This window comes from Phaseolus vulgaris, chromosome 1 (genome assembly GCF_051622355.1).
Source record: "Phaseolus vulgaris cultivar YP4 chromosome 1, ASM5162235v1, whole genome shotgun sequence".
NCBI classification, from domain to species: Eukaryota; Viridiplantae; Streptophyta; class Magnoliopsida; order Fabales; family Fabaceae; genus Phaseolus; species Phaseolus vulgaris.
Genome location: NC_143498.1, coordinates 44,696,899 through 44,715,530, shown reverse-complemented (window position 1 = coordinate 44,715,530; position 18,632 = coordinate 44,696,899). Strand labels below are relative to the sequence as shown.

Sequence of the window (18,632 nt, the reverse complement as noted above, 5' to 3'; positions counted from 1 at the left end):
TTCCGGATTAAATTTACATTTTTCTGAATAATATTTAATTTTTAAATTAAATATTATATATATATATATATATATATATATTAGGGTCCAAATATTATGCTCAAACTTCTTTTCCCGTATTACTATTGTAAAATAATTTATATAGATTTTCGATAAAAAAACAATTTTGTATATCATTATTTTATATTAATTAAATTCTATTAAATCTCTGTAAGAAAATGAATATTGACGTTATTTTTTAGTGGTAACTGATGTACGAATTAATGTTTTATTTATTTAACATTTAATATGGTTTATTTATTTATTAATTTTATTCTTTTGAAAAAACGTAACTTTGGTTTTATATTTATTGATGTTTGTCTTTTTAAAATGTTTTAAATTGCAAATAATTATTTTCTCACCTATGAATTATTTAATAATTGGTTTGACATAATTAATAATTAATGAGACATATATAGTAATTCAAATTCAGTAATGTTTTATATTTATTAAATGGTCTTTAATACGTGTATTGACTTTAAAAATATAATAAATACTTATATACTTTCATTTATTATAATTTATATGTTTAATATTTTAAATTGCTAACAAGGGGTCTTAAATCAAAATTTCGAAAATATAGTTGCAATAAATAATCAAAAGTTTTCTTTTGATGTTCCTATTAAATCTACTCAACTGAGAAAAGTATACTCCAATTCAACCAGCTTGCCAAATGTTTCCTAAAAAAGTTAAATTATGACTCATAATTTTTTTTTCTCAATCAAACATTTACACAAACATGTTAGTTGCACAGCACAACGTAAACTGCTTCAATAAAAAAATTCTTGATAAATAAGTTCAAATTTAATTAAAGTATTGTAGGTAGATATATTTTTAATGTTAAGAATTTATGTATTATGTTATTTTTAATTTTTGTATTATTATTATAATTTCATTATATGTTCTTAATATTTATATAATATTGTACTTTTTTCATATATTATCCTATTAATTTATGTTAAAATTTTAAAGAAATATAATTTTGTTTTAAAATCCAATTCAAATTTTTTGTAAAAGTATAAATTTGGATTTATATAAAAATTCAAATTGTATTTATAAAAAATATTGATTTAGATTTAAAATTTAAATTTAAATTTAAATTGTATTTGAATTGGAATTTCCAAAATTCAATTTATGACCACCTTTATTATTTATGAATGTTCCAGTTCACTCAATAATTCAAACAGTAAAAATACAGTTCTTTAATTAGATTAATTATAAAATGAGAACAAACTTTGAACCGGAGGTCATGCCAGAACCAAAATCAATAGTTCTCAAACCTACATACTTATAAAGTCTTAAATGTCATTTTAATAGAAGAATATGTGAAAATAAAATAAAAATAGATAAGAAATATAATAAAAATACAAATATTTTTGGTAAGAGAAATAAAAAATAAATAATTGAGTAAAACTAGAATAAAAATAAAGTATTTGTTTATCTTCTTATTTATTTTTATTTTTTACGTAAGATATTTACCATTTTTTTCATCTAATTATTTTCTCTATTTGTATCAAACAAATGGTTAATTCCCTTATTTTATGGATTGGACATGTTAATTTTATTTCTGGGTACTGCAGTTGTAAATTATCTGATATTTCCTCGAAAATGGGTTTTTGGTAAAAAAATAGTAATGTACACAATAATACACTCTAATAGAAATAAGAGACGCTTAAATTTATGTTATTTTTACATTTTATTTATTAAATTACAAAAAGTATAATTTTGAATTTGAAAAAAAAATCAAAATAAGTTATTATGATTAAGAAATTTAATTATTTTTATTAATTTAATATGATATATTAAAATTTCATATTCACATGCTATCAAAATTAATTAAGTTTAAGTAAAGTTATTTAAAAGATAAAAATGAAAATATAAAGTACTTAATTATAACATAAAAAAGTTGCATGACTTATTAAAAAACTAATATTAAAAAAATACTCATATAGTGGTTCTCATACTAAAAGACTAATCCCGGTTTGCTTCCATGAATCTGCTGTTCAAGAAGAAGGATGTGAGTGGATATCCATGGTTTGGATCAAGGGATGTGCAGGGAAGTGAAGGAGAGGATATACCTATGAACAGTAAATATCATCTCCCCTCAAAATGAAGAGATGTAGAGGGAAAGTCATGTCAGTATCCCTTATTTCTAAGTTTACCCTCATTTGAATGTATCACCATGCTTCATTTGAATGTATTAGTATTTTAAAAAATTTATTGTACAATGTTTAAAATATATATATATATAATATTTAAAATCAAGAAACAAATCATAATAAATTTTAAAGAAGTTTTAAGTTTGTTTATTATTTTATAAAATATTATAAATCAGTGTAAAAAAAATATAGTTAAATAAAATCTTCCATTTATATATTAGTTATTAGAGTAGATCAGGTGATACCTATTTTTGAAGTTCTAATCAGATATTTTATTAAATGTGATTGAATTTAGTTTTTTTTTAAGAAAAGAATATACTATATCTAATTAAAATTGAAAATATTACTTGGGTTGGATCATGATCATCACCAAAAGAATATACTAAACATTTTTCATTTTTTTATACTAAATATTTAATTTATTTAATAAAAAAAATCCCTAAAAACAATCCATCACTTAAAATAATTTTATTCTAACATAAATTATTCATTAGAAACTGAAAATATAATTAATATATTTTCACATATTTTTTCATAATTTATTAATAAAAACTACACTTTATTATAAATATTAGTTATTAAATAAATTTAACTAACACAAATATTTAATAAAACAAAATAATAATAATTAATTATTGAACTATATCGGATTATACTACTAATACGTTTTTATCCTTATATTTTATTATAATTTTTTATGGAATCCTTTTCTATGGTTAATTAAGTTATATTTTTGTTACTATTGTATTTTTTAGATTGCTTTATTGTGAGGTTTTTTAATATTAAAAAATAGTAATTTTTTATTTATATAAGATGTGATTTATTTTTTAATTTTATAGTATATGTTTAATATTTAAAGAAATTATTTGAAATTCTGTTTTTATTTTTTATTTTTGTTATGTTTATATTAACATATTTCTATATATAGTTATTATGTTTATGAGTTATAATTTATTTTATTATAATTTTTTATGAAATTTTTTTATATTGTTAATTACGTTATATTTTTGTTGTTGTGGTATTTTTTATTTTTCATTTCTAGAGGGTTTTTAATATTAAAAAATAATATATTTTTATTTATATAAGATTTGATTTATTTTTCAATTTTATTACTTGAAGTTCTGTTTTTATTTAATTTCTTAAATACATATTTTTTTTCTAATTATAGTTTTTATATTATACATATTTACATTTAACATATATTTTTTTAATTATAATTTTTAAATCTACGAAATGTGTGAAAGTTTTTCATTTTTAAACAAAAACAACTCATTTTATTATTAATTTTTTTAATAAGCAAGGGTTAATCTGTAAAGTAACATTTCACACCTTTAAAAAAAAAAAAATTTCTCATAACCATCACATCACTCACAAACTTTAAACTCCCATAAACTTTCCTCACACATTCACCCTAACATACCCCAATCCAAACACCCTCACTTTCTTCACACTTTCCTCACACATCAACTCCCTCAAATCCTCACACATCCCCTCCCTAATCTAAACAGAGCCTAAAAGTCTATAGGAGGAAGTTCTCTACGGTAATTTTGTTTTTGGAAACATCGTTTTAGAAGTTATAATGACTTTTTGGCAAAAAAAATTAAACTTGTTTCACATACTTATTATGTTTATATAAATTTAGTTATAAAAAACATAAGTAAATTGCTAATTTAGTCACTGAAATTTAAGTTAAATTAGTCTTTGAAATAAATAAAAAATATTAAAATAGTTCCTAAAAATATAATTTATCAAAATATTTCATTGAATATTATATATCATCTATAAATATCATTAAAATATAATATATATATATATATATATAATATATATAATATATATATATATAAGTAAACATAAATATCAACTTACAAGTGAATTTTGCAAAATTAAATTATATTTAAATCACTTTGTAAAATGATATCATGTTGAATCTTTTCTATCACTGCTATTTGATGGTTAAGTACAGTTAGGCTCCTATTTGAGATGTTCTATTTGATAAAGATGTCTCCTATTTGAGATGTTCTATATAGAAGTTTGTTGAGCTTCTTGTCATTTACTATCAGAACACCAAATACTTGATTTCGTACAATAAGAATCCAATTTTAATATGAAGATGTGTTTAAAATTTTACATAATCCAGAAATATAATTAAAATATAATATATAATTTGGTATAAATATCGACTTACATATCAAATTTGAAGGGTTAAATTAGAACTAAAATAAATTTAGTCCTTAAAATTGAAATGATAAAACAGATTGACCTATACATTAAAATACAATTTCATCTTAAAATTTTAAATTTTACAACTCTTAGCTAATTTTTTTTCTACACTATTAATGTAATGTCAATATTTTCTCCACGACCATGAAATCTAAGAAATCATTTGTAACTTTTAGTTTACATTGATTAAATACTTTTATTTTACTTCTACACTTTTATCAATTAAAATATATAAAATCATTCATTAAATAAGTTATATGATATCTTATAATTTTTTATTGAATATTATTTTGCTATTAAAAGATGTAAGATGTAGAAATAGAAGTAATTTATAAATAATAAATTATAATAAATAATTGAATAAAAAAATATTAGATAGAGTTCATCATGTTTAAGTTTAACTTTTAATACTTTTGAAAAAAGTATAAAAGTACAAAGTTTAAATTGTAAGACTCCTAAATTCGTAATATTAAAATAAACAATATATAATAAACAATTCATATATGTTATGTATACTCTTAATCAATCATTATAATTCCAAAAACTAGATTAATGTGTAGTTACTAGTTACTCACTTATAATTTTTTTTATATTAATATCTAATCATAGTAGTGTATAATTGATTAATTAACTTTTATCTCGACTATTAAATGACCTTGCAAAAATCTTCTCACTAACAGTAGAAAATAGCAATTCAACTCTTTCTAATAAAGTCTTGCTGTAAAAAAAACCTCTGAACACTTAAATTCTTGACTCTAGAAAGAACAGAAAACACAACCAAGATTTTGAGCTCTAGCGGAAAACATTCAGACATAGTGTTTGCATTTGTTGGCCATTGGAAAACAAAGAAACAAACAGAATAAGGGATAAGAAATTAAAACAAAAATCCTCTTCATTCGAATAATGTCAAATTCTCAACAAATAATCTCTTCTAACCAGGCACGGATTCTTATATCCAAGTCACATGTACCCTCTAAATTATGGAGTAAAACGATTGTTTTTAAAAAAAAATGGTCTTGAAAAATGAAGATCTAATGAACATTAAAATAACTACCAGATCGGAATCCCTACATTCCAGAACAGAAAAAGGGTATGTTTTAATGGAGAAAATTTTGCTTTATAATTTATTTGGCCAATCTTGTCCTGTCCTCCACGGTGGTGATGGGAAGTGAGTATGCTATGAAGAACATTTTCAATGAATGGGGAAGCACGATCAAGGGTGTGGAGGCTTCCGAGCATAAGCCAAAACCATGACAAAATCCTTTGCTGAGGACCCAATAGTTGCTGGAATTCTCTGTGACGTGGATGCTGTATCCAGCCACAACTCAACCAAATTATATAGACGCAATGTAGGGAGCACTGGTTGTCCCATACATTTAATCTCAACCTGCAAAATCAATTAACTCGAGTGAAGCGACATAACAAAACAGCCAACTTTTACCAAAAACAAGAATCATGTACTAAAGAGTATGTAATTCAACTTCCATGGTTAAGTACAGTTAAAGTTGAGACAGATGGGAATGAATTATTGCATATATTAATGGAACTATGCAAGTGTGACGAGCTTTCAGGACAATCAAACTGTTTATGTTTTGGTATAGCAGACAACAATCAGAAAAAGACAATAAAATCTTTCAGGTCCCTGTTTATGTTTTTTGGATGTATTACAAAGGGAGAGAGTTACCTCTGTTTCACTAGTCAAGTCCAGTTTCTTCATTATGTATTTTTGGATGAATGAGACTGGTAGGCTACCATCCCTGTAGCAAACAGAAAAGACATTATAACGTTTTCTAGTTCAGATGGATTTCCACATTTCAAGAAGCTTTAGAGCAGCATAAATAGAGTGGACACAGTTTCTCAAGCATATTTTTGTCATGTATCAAATAGGTAGCTGAAACCATCTAAACTAGACACAGAAAACCCATAGAGATGGTACAAATGCATTACACAATCATTATATTATATACCCCATTCTTATTAAAAGTCTGAACTTTGATTTACCCTTTGCATGCTCTCGAGTTCACAACCAACACAGTTGATATATAATGAAAAAAATCGCAAATTTCTTCCTTGGCTATTTTTTTTGTAAATGTGATATGATATGACTACAAGGAAACATTATTCTAAAAGTGGGAAGAGAGGAGTAATCTTTTTTTTTTAAAGTTCGTACTTGGCAGAGTTTATATGAAATCTAAAGTTTAGATAGATATAAATACACGTTCTTCTAATTCCCTGGCTACAATAAGCTAAAAAGAAGTTTCTCAAAATCAACACATTAGATAAAAGGAAATTAATCTTGACAGAAAGCATATGCTAATTGCTTGATTTATTGATGAGAAAAAAAAGTATGGAAATATGACTGGATTATCATCATCCAACTCATGATAGGTCCCTGACGAACTTCCGTTTTTCATTTTTATTTTTCCAAACCATGCTAAAATAGCTTACATATTTCCTTGATCTGCGCAAATCCCACAATAGCAAATGGAGAAGAAAATAAGAGGTTAATAAAGGTGTACACGAAGAACATCTCCAATGAAATTGCTTATATGAGTTCTTTGTCAATAAAAAAAATAGTTTGACGTGGATCTCACAAATATGGGTTCTTTAAAATTGAATACTCTTTTCAATTTTCAGGAAATCAAGTTTGTAGAACCGAAATTAAGATATTATTTTGTATATAAGAAACTCATGCAAGCCATACCCACCGAAGATGATCTAAGTAAATATAATGAGTTTTGGCCTCTAGACTAACCCCTCAATTGGTAGAGTGGAAGAAGAAGGATTCAGAGGAAGAGAATTAATATTCTATATTAGGTTGAAGGAGGGAAGGAAAAAAAAATTAAAAATAGTAGGAACTACCTTATTACTATTTCTTATCTATTGTTACTGATCTCTCTTCTTATTTCCAATCAAATTACACAACTTTCTAAAGACTTTTTCTCTCTTATTTATACTCTAATTAAACAGCTAAACGTTCAATTTCATTTCTTATCTATTTATCTTTTCTCAACTTAAGTGTTCTCCATTTTCATTTTCTGTATTTCTCTCCTCACTACCAAAACCAAAAAGGACCTAGGTGAGGACAATTTCGAATGAGTGAGATCTTGAAGATATATGTATCTGAGTGATCTAAATTGCGAAAGAGTGAAATCCTCGGGTTGTGGAAGATTTCAGATGACAAAAATCTTTGTGTTTTGAGAAATAACAATTTATTCTAAAATCAACAAAATTAGAGGTTCAACAAGTACCTTCAAGATTTTTTAGCATTTATTAGAGTAAATTAAATTGACAATTCCTGCAGTTTGTTCTGGTTGGACATAACCTTCCTCTTTTTGTAACATTTACAACAACTTCTCCCACAGAAAGATGCACAGTTATGTTTTTCAAACAACTAAAGGGCGTTGGTGTAATGCTTTTCAAATAATTTAGGAGAGTTGGTATAAGGGTAGAAAAGGGAGAGATATTAGGCCAAATTTAAGAAAACTAGTATCCATGTAATGTAATTTATTCATAATATCATTCTTCTTGATAAGATTTCATGGAATGCGAGTACATTGTTATTATCCAGCCAGAAGCAATATTATGCTGTCATTGAGAATAATTTAGTATGTTGCTCAAAACTTATTATACGAAGAAAGGCTTACTCAGATAAATATTCATGAATATTTCTGTAGAGATTCACATATATAGTAGTGAGTAACATAAACTATACATTGATCCAAGCATGACATTCCTCTCATAAAAGCACGCAATAAATCAAAAACTAAAGTATCAAATAATGACAATAAAGATACAGGGAGTCCGTAAGAACTTACTTTATTCTCACATAACTTGCAGGAATTTGCGGCAAGGGTGCATCTCCTCCCCTGAAACATGAGTCTGAAATTAGTACTTAAAAATAACCAAAAAAAGGATATGTAGAACGTATATAATATCCTTATTAGGATTTGATATTATAAGTTGTTTAGTTCCGAAGATTGATATCTCACTGGTTTTCAGAAGCTACTAAGGAGAACCAGATTGGACCAGTCCTAGAGAGTCTACTACTAGTGGCAGAATCCAGCACAGCTTGGGGTGATATGCTTGATTCTCCTGAAGCAGGCTCCTTCTTCTTGCGCATTCTGCGCAGTTTATTGGGTTTTGCTGTATCTGAAGAAGCAGGATAAGGGCTAATCTTTTCATCTTCAACTTTTGCCTTACGTTTACTTTCCTTAGTTTTAGCTTTCTGCACTTGAGATTCGCTCTCATTTACTTGAGTGATTTCTAATTTAGCATCAGACCCTTGCACATGAGACTTGAAAGATTTACTCCTACTTGCCACCTCTACTAAACAATTCAAAGGCTTCCAGAGATCCAATTTTGTATCCCATGGTTCGGCACCATTCTCTGATCCTTTGTTGGGTGCGGATTGACTACCCTCACAAGGGGACATACTCTGCACCAGGAAAAAAAAATTAAGCATAAGAATGTTAGTAAACTAATGGTCCTATAATCCAGGAAATCAAATGAACCAGGATCAAGAACTCAAAAAACGGGGACAGAACAATATATAACAAGTTCAAAGATAAGAACCAGATTGTTTCTGCTACTACCTGTCCGGAATTCTGAGCAAACTTATTTGAAGTTTCAGGTGAGCTTGAACTCCCAGGATGATCTTCCAGTAACTCTTCCTCTTTCTTAATGGGCTTTTCAATGGAAAAACTAGTAGACCGCAGACCACTAGCCTTTCTTGAAGGTTTTGTTCTTCTTCCTGTCATTGTTGCCTGTGTAGATACCCTTGGAGTGTTGACCACCAAAGACGAAAGAGATCTCTCCTTTCTCCTAGCTGGTAATGGTATTGAGGTCACAACTTCAGGTGCCTTCACCTTTCTTCCCTTTAAGGGGAAAACTTTGGCCCTTACATCTTGCAAACTGTGGTCTGGCCTGGTAATCAGTAACCAAAGTTGGTAAATTGGCAAGCAACAATTCAAAAGGGAATATCAATATCATCAGCTATGTGGTTTTGTTTGATTGTATTTTTCAAAATTGCTTGAAGTGTGTTTCATTACCAAAGCCAGATATATGAAATGGTGGTGTAGGTAATTCATTCAAAAAATTCACTCTTCCTGATCTACTTCTTTTCAGATAGTTCAGATCACTCTCCTCCGTTTCCCCTTACCTAGAAAACGCATCAATACAACTATTATAAACCCTATTTGTTTATCCTAGTTCGTCACCATCCTCCTTAAGTCCCACACTATTTCGCTGTTTTTTTTATCATCAAGGTCATTTGGTAATAGGATAATACATCAATTTTGGGTAATACAACTGCAAACAATAACACCATCACTTGGAATAGAATCAAATGATATTATTTTGAAGACAAAGGAAATTATTAATAAATTTACATCTAAAAATTCTCAATCAAAACAGATGCTAAATCCTTCTTTGTTAATATCTATTATCTCAGTTCTTTTATCAATTAACTGCATAAGGACTATCCTTCTCCAATTCATCTTGCTCTGTTTCCGACTAGAAGTTCAAATGAAAAATTACTAAATGCAATCAGCAGACAAAAAAACATAATTGTTACAGATTACAATTTACTGTTTCCTTAAACACTTTACATTTATGATAATATATATTATTAAACATATGCAATGTTTGTCAGGAAAACTATTCAAAATAAAGTAATAAATTACCAGCATTACTATATGTATATCATCAACTAAATTATAGAAAGATGTCAAACTGAGGGCATTTAATTATTTCCCTGTATACTATATGCATGTATTAACCTAACAAATTCGTCATGCAGGTGGTGGATCCTTCTTATGTCAGTTTTCATAAAGTAAAAGATTGATGTAACATTATGTTGATAGCACAATAAAAGCATGAACATTTCTCATTCTTGTAGGCTGCTGCAACGGCGGTATGGTCTATGACAGCTATTTTGTTTCTTTGGTCGCAGGCCCTTATAGCAGATGTGTCACCCATCAACAACATTATTCATTTTCAAAAGAAAGGTTTCATCTTGTAAAGGTGTATCTCCATTTTAGCAGGCTTGTATTGTAGCAATAATTAGGGTGTGGGTTGCATAAAGATAAACTCTTGCTACACAGCATACCACGTTAAAGCAACACCCTCCATGCATATTCAACAAGTTAAAGTATAGCAGAGAGGCATTTCGTTTTTTTTTTTCTTTTGTAAAGGAAGAAGTACAAGAGTATACAAGGGTAACTTGGAATTCAATTAAAGGCAGGGACTAACCTCAGTTTCTCGAGTGGAACACAACCCAAATCAATGCCGCATATTGGACAACTTTCCAATTCCTCATCCATAATTTTATCATAAATGCACTTCCTGCAAACTGAATATAGTCCACAAAAAGTAAAAAAATCTACTATTTGTTTAGTTGCACAACGGAATTTGCTTAGAACTTGTACTGGTGAAGCAAAAAAAGTGCATGCAAAGATATCAAATTAAACCAGCAATTAGCTTCAAACGACACATAACAAACACCAAGAGAAAATTATTCAAAAAATGCAAGAACCAACCCCCCGTAAAAATATTCATGCTTCCACGAAAGTTAGTATAATTTTGCATGCAGTGAGATAAGGATTCAATCTTGTGTGTACAAGGAAGAGTTTTACTAAAAAAAACAGTGGTGGCTGTAGAAAAAGGTTCAAACACCTTTCCACCAAGGACATTAATGGAACAGCATAGGAATACTTAGCCAATGAAAAGCACACTGCTTCTGACCAGCATTCACGTCCCCAACGGGTATAGTTAGAGAGAGAACCCAAAAGAAAAGAAAATTAGAAAAAATAACATAAAAAACAAAACTTTTGTTGGACACGTCAAATTACGAAATACCCATATCTCTCTCCGGTTACGCAAAGTCCAGATGCTCCCGCATCGGGGCGTAGAGTGAAGGAGGAAACGAATGAGAGAAATCGGAGAAAAAATTGACACGGATTGAAAGAGAGGAGTGCTCACACGTGTGAAGACATTCGGATATGGTTGTGGCTTCCCTGAACAACTTGTTGCAAAGTGGGCAAGTCATGCATGCTACAATCGTGTTCCTCCGCACCTTCGCCACCTGATTCGACATGCTCCTTAATTTTCTTGCACGCTCGCACGAACTACTCTCACTCGCTCACTCCCTGCATGCTATCGCCACGCCTGCACCTCCCAAATTTACGTCCATTCTATGGCAATCACCCTCTGCATTAAGAAGAAGAAGACACAGTCTGAAAAAGGGTGGAAGGGAGAACGAAGAAGCTCGTGGGAATGGATGGAGGTGTTGGTAACGGTGGGTATTGCAGCAACAGCGATCGGTGGGGAAGGAGGAAAACGGTGGGAAAAGTTGATGGGTCGGTGAGATTCGAGAGGATTTGACGTGGGTTATGGTAGATTTGGCATAGGGAGTTTGTGTTGCTTTGTGGATGATCTGAATCGAGAGGACCTCTTGTTCCGCATGAACCGAAACCCGAGTGTTTCTGTGTTTGTGTTCTGTGTTCCGAGTGTTTGTTCTCTCTTTCTATGTTTTTTTTTTGTGAATTTTATTTTCTTGAAAAAATATGGACAATTCAAACAAAATATTATAAGCACATATGTTCCACACTTCAACCAACGACAGCTAGACGAAAAAATAAAGGACAGCTAGAGAAGTTGGGATATGTGATATCGTGCGCCAATGTTAGGATGCGCACCCCTCGGGTGGCGTGTCATGCGGGAGGGTTCACCATAGTGAATAGGAGTGACCGAGTAATAAGTGAGCGTGAAACCTTTGCAACATTACATTAACTTCCCATTTCTCAATCCCTTATCTCTTTCAAATCTAAAATACTATGAATTGAGCATTTTGAAAGTGTTCAATACATTGAACCTTTGTTCCTCTTTTTGTGTAATTTTGTGATGGTTCACGTATGTAACATAGAATGAGTCTCTTACAATAATGTTTGGTTAGATTTTATGGAAATATTTAATAGTATGCCCTCTATATATCTTATCAATTCCAATTTGTTAAAGATCATAAGATTGTACGAGATTGTTCTATTTAATGATCTTTTTATAATTTCATTGATTTCAATAAATTTTAATCAATAAACACTTCTGTTGTTAAAATGGATTAATATCATTTAATATAAAATTAATAAAAAATTGAATACATTTTCTAATATGCTCTTCATTGTTATTAAAGGGTCTAGTTCTGTTGGTTGAGTAAATTGCAACAATTGTTGTGAAACTCTTTACTTGCAATCAATTTTCATAAATAAAAAATATTGGTAAACTTCAATTATTATATAAAATATTATATATGCAATTTACCTAATGACTTAGACTTCTTTTAAAAAAAGAAAGTACGATAAGAGAACTTTTTAGGAGGACTTCCTTTACTAATTTGGTGAGCCTAAAATTCCAAATCAAGTGAAATTCAATAAAGTTAAAATGAACAAATAATAAAAAGGACTGAAAAAGAATCTATTTGATGATATTTTCATTTAAGATTTTAAAGAAAAAAGCTTTTTGTTCACGCACTAAAGGAGTTGTTATATGGATAAAAAAGGATAGGGTAAAAGTGAATTTATTTTATTAACTTGTATAAATTTTAAATGTTATTTGACACACAGTGCCTAATATTAGAGAGTGAAATGGTTTTAGTGAGGTGTAGCAATTTCAGGTAGAAATGTTATATACGTGGCCGAATGTCATTTGTTTCGCATTGAAGGTTAGTTAGTTAGGGGTACCTTTATCCTCATCTTCCTAATCCAGAAAAAAAAATTAGGTTGACACACACCAAACCAAACCCCAAAAGTTAAAAAATAAAATAAAATAAAAAAAATCCTGCAATTGTCTTTGTCGAAAAATGGAACATGTGATCTTTGTGTTTATCTTATTTGCCAAGGGTTCTCACTATTATACCCTTTTTGGTCATTAATCCATTTCAAATCTGAATGCGTCCAGTTCAGACTTATGAAACCCTGGCCCATGCGCAATTCAGTAATTGAGACTCGTGCACTGTGAAAAAACCATGCATCTCGAGGTTAATCCACATCAGAGGTTTAAGAGAAAGTTTTTGGAATTTGAAACACGGATTTGTATATATTAATGACAGTTACCACCAACAAAAACAACTCTTTTTTTTTTGTGTTAACCTTAATTTTCTAAAGTTAAGACATCACGTCCACACCCTGTCCATGCTTCATTGTTTGCTAATATTACATGATTACCTGGGAGAAATGCTACCAATAATAATTATACCTGTCTTCATTATTTTCTCCCACTTTTTAATACCACCATTTATTATGGGCGAAATGTATAATCATTAGATCCAAAGTGGTGGAGAAAGCCCGAAATTCACAGAAATTCAGAAATTGTCGTGGAACGATGATAAATTCATAATAATTGTATGATTGTAGTAATTGAAAGCTGCATGCGCATGATCGATGGGTGCCGTAAGAAGATGGAATTGGAGCAGAACCGATTTGACCAAATACTTTACATTAAAAACAAAAATAACCTAGTCTATAAAGAGGATAATGGTTTTTTTTTTCATTTGTACATGTGAGGAACTTTGACTATTGAAAAAAGGGACTCCATTTAAAAAATAAAGCAAATAATCTTAGTGGTTAGTAAAAAAATCAATTTGTTCATTTTATAAACAGATATATGATATGAACAGAAAGATATAAGCATAATATTCAGTGCATTCGTTTTTGCCAACAAACAGCCATTTTATCTGAACTGTATAAAATAAAATGAAAGAAGAAATACAGTATTGTTTTGAGGCAATGTGTGGAAATTGGCCACTTTTGACTTAATCTGATGTCTCCCTCCCGACATGCATCTTTAGGCTTTACATTTTTCAAGACCCAACAAGGCCTTTGCGTCGGGCATAAGATACTATGGATAAAAACAAGGATGCACAAACCATTCCCGCAAAGATCACCACCTAAAATTATAAAAATTGAATTGGAAAACAAGAATCAGGAAAACCTGTTACAACAAACGTACTTTGTGTGGCAAAAGTTGCTCAGGGGATTTGAAAACCTTTCTCTTATAGTTGCAAGTGATGTGCACATACATACCCATTTAAACACATGTTCGTGGCCTGGTACTTTCCATGTGTATGGAATGTTCATACCAAATATTGCAGCCACCAATGAATATAAGGACATACACACAGTCCCGGCACTAATGAAGAGCTCCAGCTGTCCCAAACAAGGATAGAAAATAACAGTAGTAGTTAAAGGCTTCGATCATGGCTATGGTAAAATGTTTCTAAAAATGTTTGTGAGAATATAGGCACATAAATACTTAACCTCATAAGGAGAAAACAATGGCCTTGAAAAGCTTATACCTGAATCAGCTGGTTTCGGTGATTGTCAAGCTGCATGCATGCATGTGTGACATGTTACAAAGAGTTGTTATGCTATAAAGGGTGTGTTCGAATTCAGTTCAAAAATTAAAAATTTCCCCCTGTAGTAAGAGCTTAAAATACACGAAGCAGTTGTGCCTAAAATTTACCTGTATGTTGATGTAATCTTCTGTGTCATCGATATATTCTCGCAACTGAAATGAAGGGATGGATATATCAAAATAGAAAAGTTTAGCAGCTAATTAGTGCAGATCAGAAATGAAGTAGGAAAGATTAGAAGAAAATATGCAGTTCATACTGTGGCCAACTTATTTAATGTGCCGTCAATTTGCATGAAATTGGCCTGCAAAGCAAAACACAACATTATTCAGTTTAATTAATGCCGTTCATTTAACGAACCCGAAGTATCTGTGTGGTGTGACAACATTAAAGATGAAGAGTTCTTAACCTCAAGTAACATTTCAAGCTCCTCTACACCATCCTCCCTGTGAACTGTGGTTCCACTTGCTCTGCTTGATTTGTGTATTTTGGAACCTTTATTTGGAGAACCATAAAGCCACTTTGGAGCATCAGAGCTACTTGTTGGAGATGATGAAACAGTCGACTTTCTTGATAAGTAAAGATCAGCCATGTCGTCGTCATCATCAAGTAGGTTTTCTAGTTCATCTCTAATCTACAATAAAGCCAGTAAAGTAAACGCGAACAGAAAAATATTGGTTGTAATATGATAAAGAAAGGGGAAATCAATGACAGGCAAGTTAGTTTACCTATGAAGGCCAGATACTTAATATCTTATTCATACAATATGATACATATATACAATACATATATATACGACAATTTTTTTAATACATTCGGATAGTGGACAAAAGTTTATAAAATGTTTTCTGTATATACAAAAAATACATCGAATTCCTCGTTAATTTACAATTATGATAATCACAATTTACAATTCCTTTCACAACATGCATAGCTAAAAAAAACTCAAACAAGTTTTTCATATATGTATCATACCTTAGAAAAGGTCTAAAAATTAAATGAGGAAAGGATTAACTACTTCTTTAATCTGAAATTATCCACGAAAATATCGCAGAAATATCTTAGAAAAAATTGAAAAATTAAGAAAATTTGAATAATTTTAGAATACATGCCTTTTAGTTTTGGAGTATATAGGCTTCATAGAACACAGCATTGCCACGTTCTTATGCTAGGAGCACAATTTAATATAAAGAACTCGTAGAGAAAAGGAAAAGAGGAATTCACTTGTGAGAGGGAAAGGAATAAAACTGTGTTAATATATATCTTCAACATACCTTTTGAACACGACTTGTCAACCTCGTCATTGCACATTTCAATTTTCTCACTCTATCCAAGTTACGACTGCTAATCTGCACACAAGTGTCATTCAACCAGATTGGTGTGGAAGGGGAAGAGGAGGATAAAGTTTCAAAAATTTGTCACAACTGATAATGAAAAATCAAACTTTAAATAACAAACTACATGTTTTATGCACCAGATTTGGATATGGATATGGAGGCTATCTAAAGTTTTAGATCACAAATTAGCAACAGTATTAGGTTTTAGTCCTTAAGGATCCTGTGCTGTCTTTCTGATGATAGTTGTATATCTCATTCTCACTGCAAAACCACTGTGCTAAGGGGGAGACTGATTTAAAAAATAAAAAAGAATTTGATAACACATTATGAACAAAATTGTTGCTTAGCCTAGCCTTTAAGTAGACATGTTTTGCTGACAATACAATGGTGTGAAGATATATTTAAGCTATGTTCTTGTACCAAGGTGAAAAATCTATGAAAAGTATATATAATTCTTATGCAAAGGCTTTTTACCTTAGATGTAAGTTCGTCCAAAGCTGGATAAGCAGCAGTCTCTAACTCTCTCGTTCGTGCGTCAAGGAAACTACAAATGGCCTCAAATAAAACTTCCAAAGCCCGTATCTCAAATGGAAATTCTACGAGCCACAGTCAATTTTCCATTATCGAAACAGAAGAAAAACTAAAGAGCCCGAAACAGAACAACACTAACACTGTTTAATTATAGTAATAAATTAAATTAAAATGTCTCACAAAGCACACCATTTTCATCTCCACCCTCCCCATCTTGAACACACGCCTCTTCTTCTCCTTGGCCTTCCCCAGAAGCACTTACTTTGGGTAACCGTCGTCGAAGCTCTTCAACTATTGGCACAACGTCATCATCCGTTGGGTCTCTTAGCAACACCTGCATCGCCAAGAACAAACAACACAACCTCACAAAATTGATTCTACTTGTAAGCTCGTAAAGAACAATGACATTGAACATGAGACACATATCGTTGTAAATTAAAAACCAATGAATAGTTACAAATTTTAATGATTGAAAATTGTTTTTCTCCCAATAATTAACTACTTATTTATAGAATACAGATTTCTTTCACCAGAAGTGGATAAGACCGGTTGGTTCTCCACCTAATACTATAACTCGAATTTGAAAGTACGGATTATACAAGAACAACTTCATACGGATTGATCTACGTCTTCGACATAGGTAACTCAGAGTGAGTAAATATTAGTTGTGGATTTTTTAAAATATTACATCTAGATTCTTTGTTCATATTTTTAATTTTTGGAGCACTTTATCAGTAGCAAGCATACCTCATCTGCAGTGATAATAGCTTTAATGTGCTGCAGAAAAGAAATGAATGAGTTGGTGAAAGAAAATTAGAAAGCAGAACAAAAGAAGTGATGGAAACAAAGTGTTTGCCTCTAAATTGAGAACAATGACTTTGTCTCTGCCCAAAATGGTGGAGGGATACGATAAGAGAGGATCGAGAATCCGAAGATCCCTGGCGTGAATTTTAACCAGACGCATGATAGCATGCTTGTCTGCATCCAGCACAGTGGGTTTGCCATGGTGGTCCAGCAGAATCCAATTTCTGGAAACTGCAGTTTTCTTCTTTAGTGAAGAGGGTTGAAGTTGGAGCATAGAGGAAGAAAGAGCCATTTGGTGTGGAAGTGTTGAAGAGAGGGTGTGGAAAGGGAAGAGGATGAGAGAGTGATTCCATTTGGAAGAGTTAGGGAGCAATGAAAGATATGTTGCATGAGTTGATTTGGTGACAGGTTGTGGGGTTGTTTGTGAGTGGCAGAAGAGGGGAGGTTAAAAAAGTACCACAGTTAGGCTTAAACACAGTTGGTTTAAACATAGGAGAAATGGAACAAGATACAACGTTACAGGAAATTCTTAGTTGCAAGCTTTTCTTTCTTTCAATTTAATATTTGCATGGGTGCCCTCTCTAGATAACTTCTTCAACTGCTGTATAATGGTGATACTCAATTGAGATTAGGAGTTATATGATTACTTTTAAGTAAAAAGTTATATAGTTATTTATTTTATGGAATGTTAAAATTAATTTAATTTGGTATGTATAAAATTTTCTAATTAAAAATTATTCTAAAAACATTAATATTATATCTCTTTTATATAATGGTGTAAATAATATTGTATTTTGGTTCTTATTTATTTTAAAATATTTAGAATATTCATAATAAATTATTTCAAAAAAAGATAAATATTTATTTCATCCACTTCTACTCTATCATTGTCCTATATTTATTTGTTGGAGTAAAAAGTGAAGGACTGAATCAAGACGAAGTAGAATTCGGTATGCATAAGGTTCACAAAGTTAAAATTAAAGTTGGTAGTGACTCTTTTAATAATTTTGATGAGTATTGTCACAGGTTTTTTAACAAGTAGGAGGATGTTGAACGCGTGATAATGTGAATTATAAAGTAAATTTTAGTATTAAAATCATAGACAGTTTTTTACACTTAAAATATTTATTTCTC

The 18,632-nt window shown here is 30.3% G+C and overlaps 2 protein-coding genes across 6 annotated transcripts; both read right to left on the bottom strand.

Annotated features, from left to right (window-relative positions):
- Window positions 1-5,295: 5,295 nt before the first annotated feature.
- Window positions 5,296-12,028, bottom strand: LOC137814269 (E3 ubiquitin protein ligase DRIP2). Of its 2 annotated transcripts, none has more exons than XM_068616901.2 (7): window positions 11,403-12,028; window positions 10,674-10,773; window positions 9,017-9,347; window positions 8,414-8,859; window positions 8,240-8,290; window positions 6,106-6,178; window positions 5,296-5,808 (listed from the first exon to the last, which is right to left on the bottom strand). In XM_068616901.2, exons 1-7 carry the CDS (start codon window positions 11,515-11,517, stop codon window positions 5,635-5,637), a joined length of 1,290 nt encoding a protein of 429 aa, XP_068473002.1. In that variant the 5' UTR covers window positions 11,518-12,028; the 3' UTR covers window positions 5,296-5,634. The 2 variants fall into 2 exon arrangements, with proteins under 2 accessions (XP_068473002.1, XP_090159477.1); XM_090303351.1 differs by lacking the exon at window positions 11,403-12,028 and adding an exon at window positions 11,097-11,120.
- A 2,010-nt stretch (window positions 12,029-14,038) lies between these two features.
- Window positions 14,039-17,997, bottom strand: LOC137814265 (magnesium transporter MRS2-I). 4 transcript variants are annotated; one of them, XR_011081628.1, is made up of 11 exons: window positions 17,551-17,997; window positions 17,442-17,471; window positions 16,884-17,028; window positions 16,638-16,759; window positions 16,101-16,175; window positions 15,236-15,460; window positions 15,086-15,130; window positions 14,937-14,981; window positions 14,732-14,799; window positions 14,498-14,620; window positions 14,039-14,361 (listed from the first exon to the last, which is right to left on the bottom strand). XR_011081628.1 is itself a non-coding variant. In XM_068616890.1 (11 exons), the coding sequence occupies exons 1-11, from the start codon at window positions 17,788-17,790 to the stop codon at window positions 14,275-14,277; spliced, it is 1,167 nt and encodes a 388-aa protein (XP_068472991.1). In that variant the 5' UTR covers window positions 17,791-17,997; the 3' UTR covers window positions 14,039-14,274. The 4 variants fall into 4 exon arrangements, 2 of the variants coding, with proteins under 2 accessions (XP_068472991.1, XP_068472992.1); XR_016521470.1 differs by having other exon boundaries at window positions 14,770-14,799; window positions 15,236-15,455; XM_068616890.1 differs by having other exon boundaries at window positions 14,770-14,799.
- Between the last annotated feature and the right edge of the window lie 635 nt (window positions 17,998-18,632).

Coding starts and splice junctions, on each gene's coding strand:
- LOC137814269 (XM_068616901.2), bottom strand. CDS start 11,517: ATGTCGAATCAGGTGGCGAAGGTGCGGAGGAACACGATTGTAGCATGC. Junction 8,860..9,016: donor TTGCTCAGAATTCCGGACAG/GTAGTAGCAGAA, acceptor TTCCTGGTGCAG/AGTATGTCCCCTTGTGAGGG. Junction 8,291..8,413: donor TTAGTAGCTTCTGAAAACCA/GTGAGATATCAA, acceptor CTCATGTTTCAG/GGGAGGAGATGCACCCTTGC.
- LOC137814265 (XM_068616890.1), bottom strand. CDS start 17,790: ATGGCTCTTTCTTCCTCTATGCTCCAACTTCAACCCTCTTCACTAAAG. Junction 15,461..16,100: donor TGACAAGTCGTGTTCAAAAG/GTATGTTGAAGA, acceptor GCTTTATTGTAG/ATTAGAGATGAACTAGAAAA. Junction 14,982..15,085: donor CATTAAATAAGTTGGCCACA/GTATGAACTGCA, acceptor CCTTCATTTCAG/TTGCGAGAATATATCGATGA.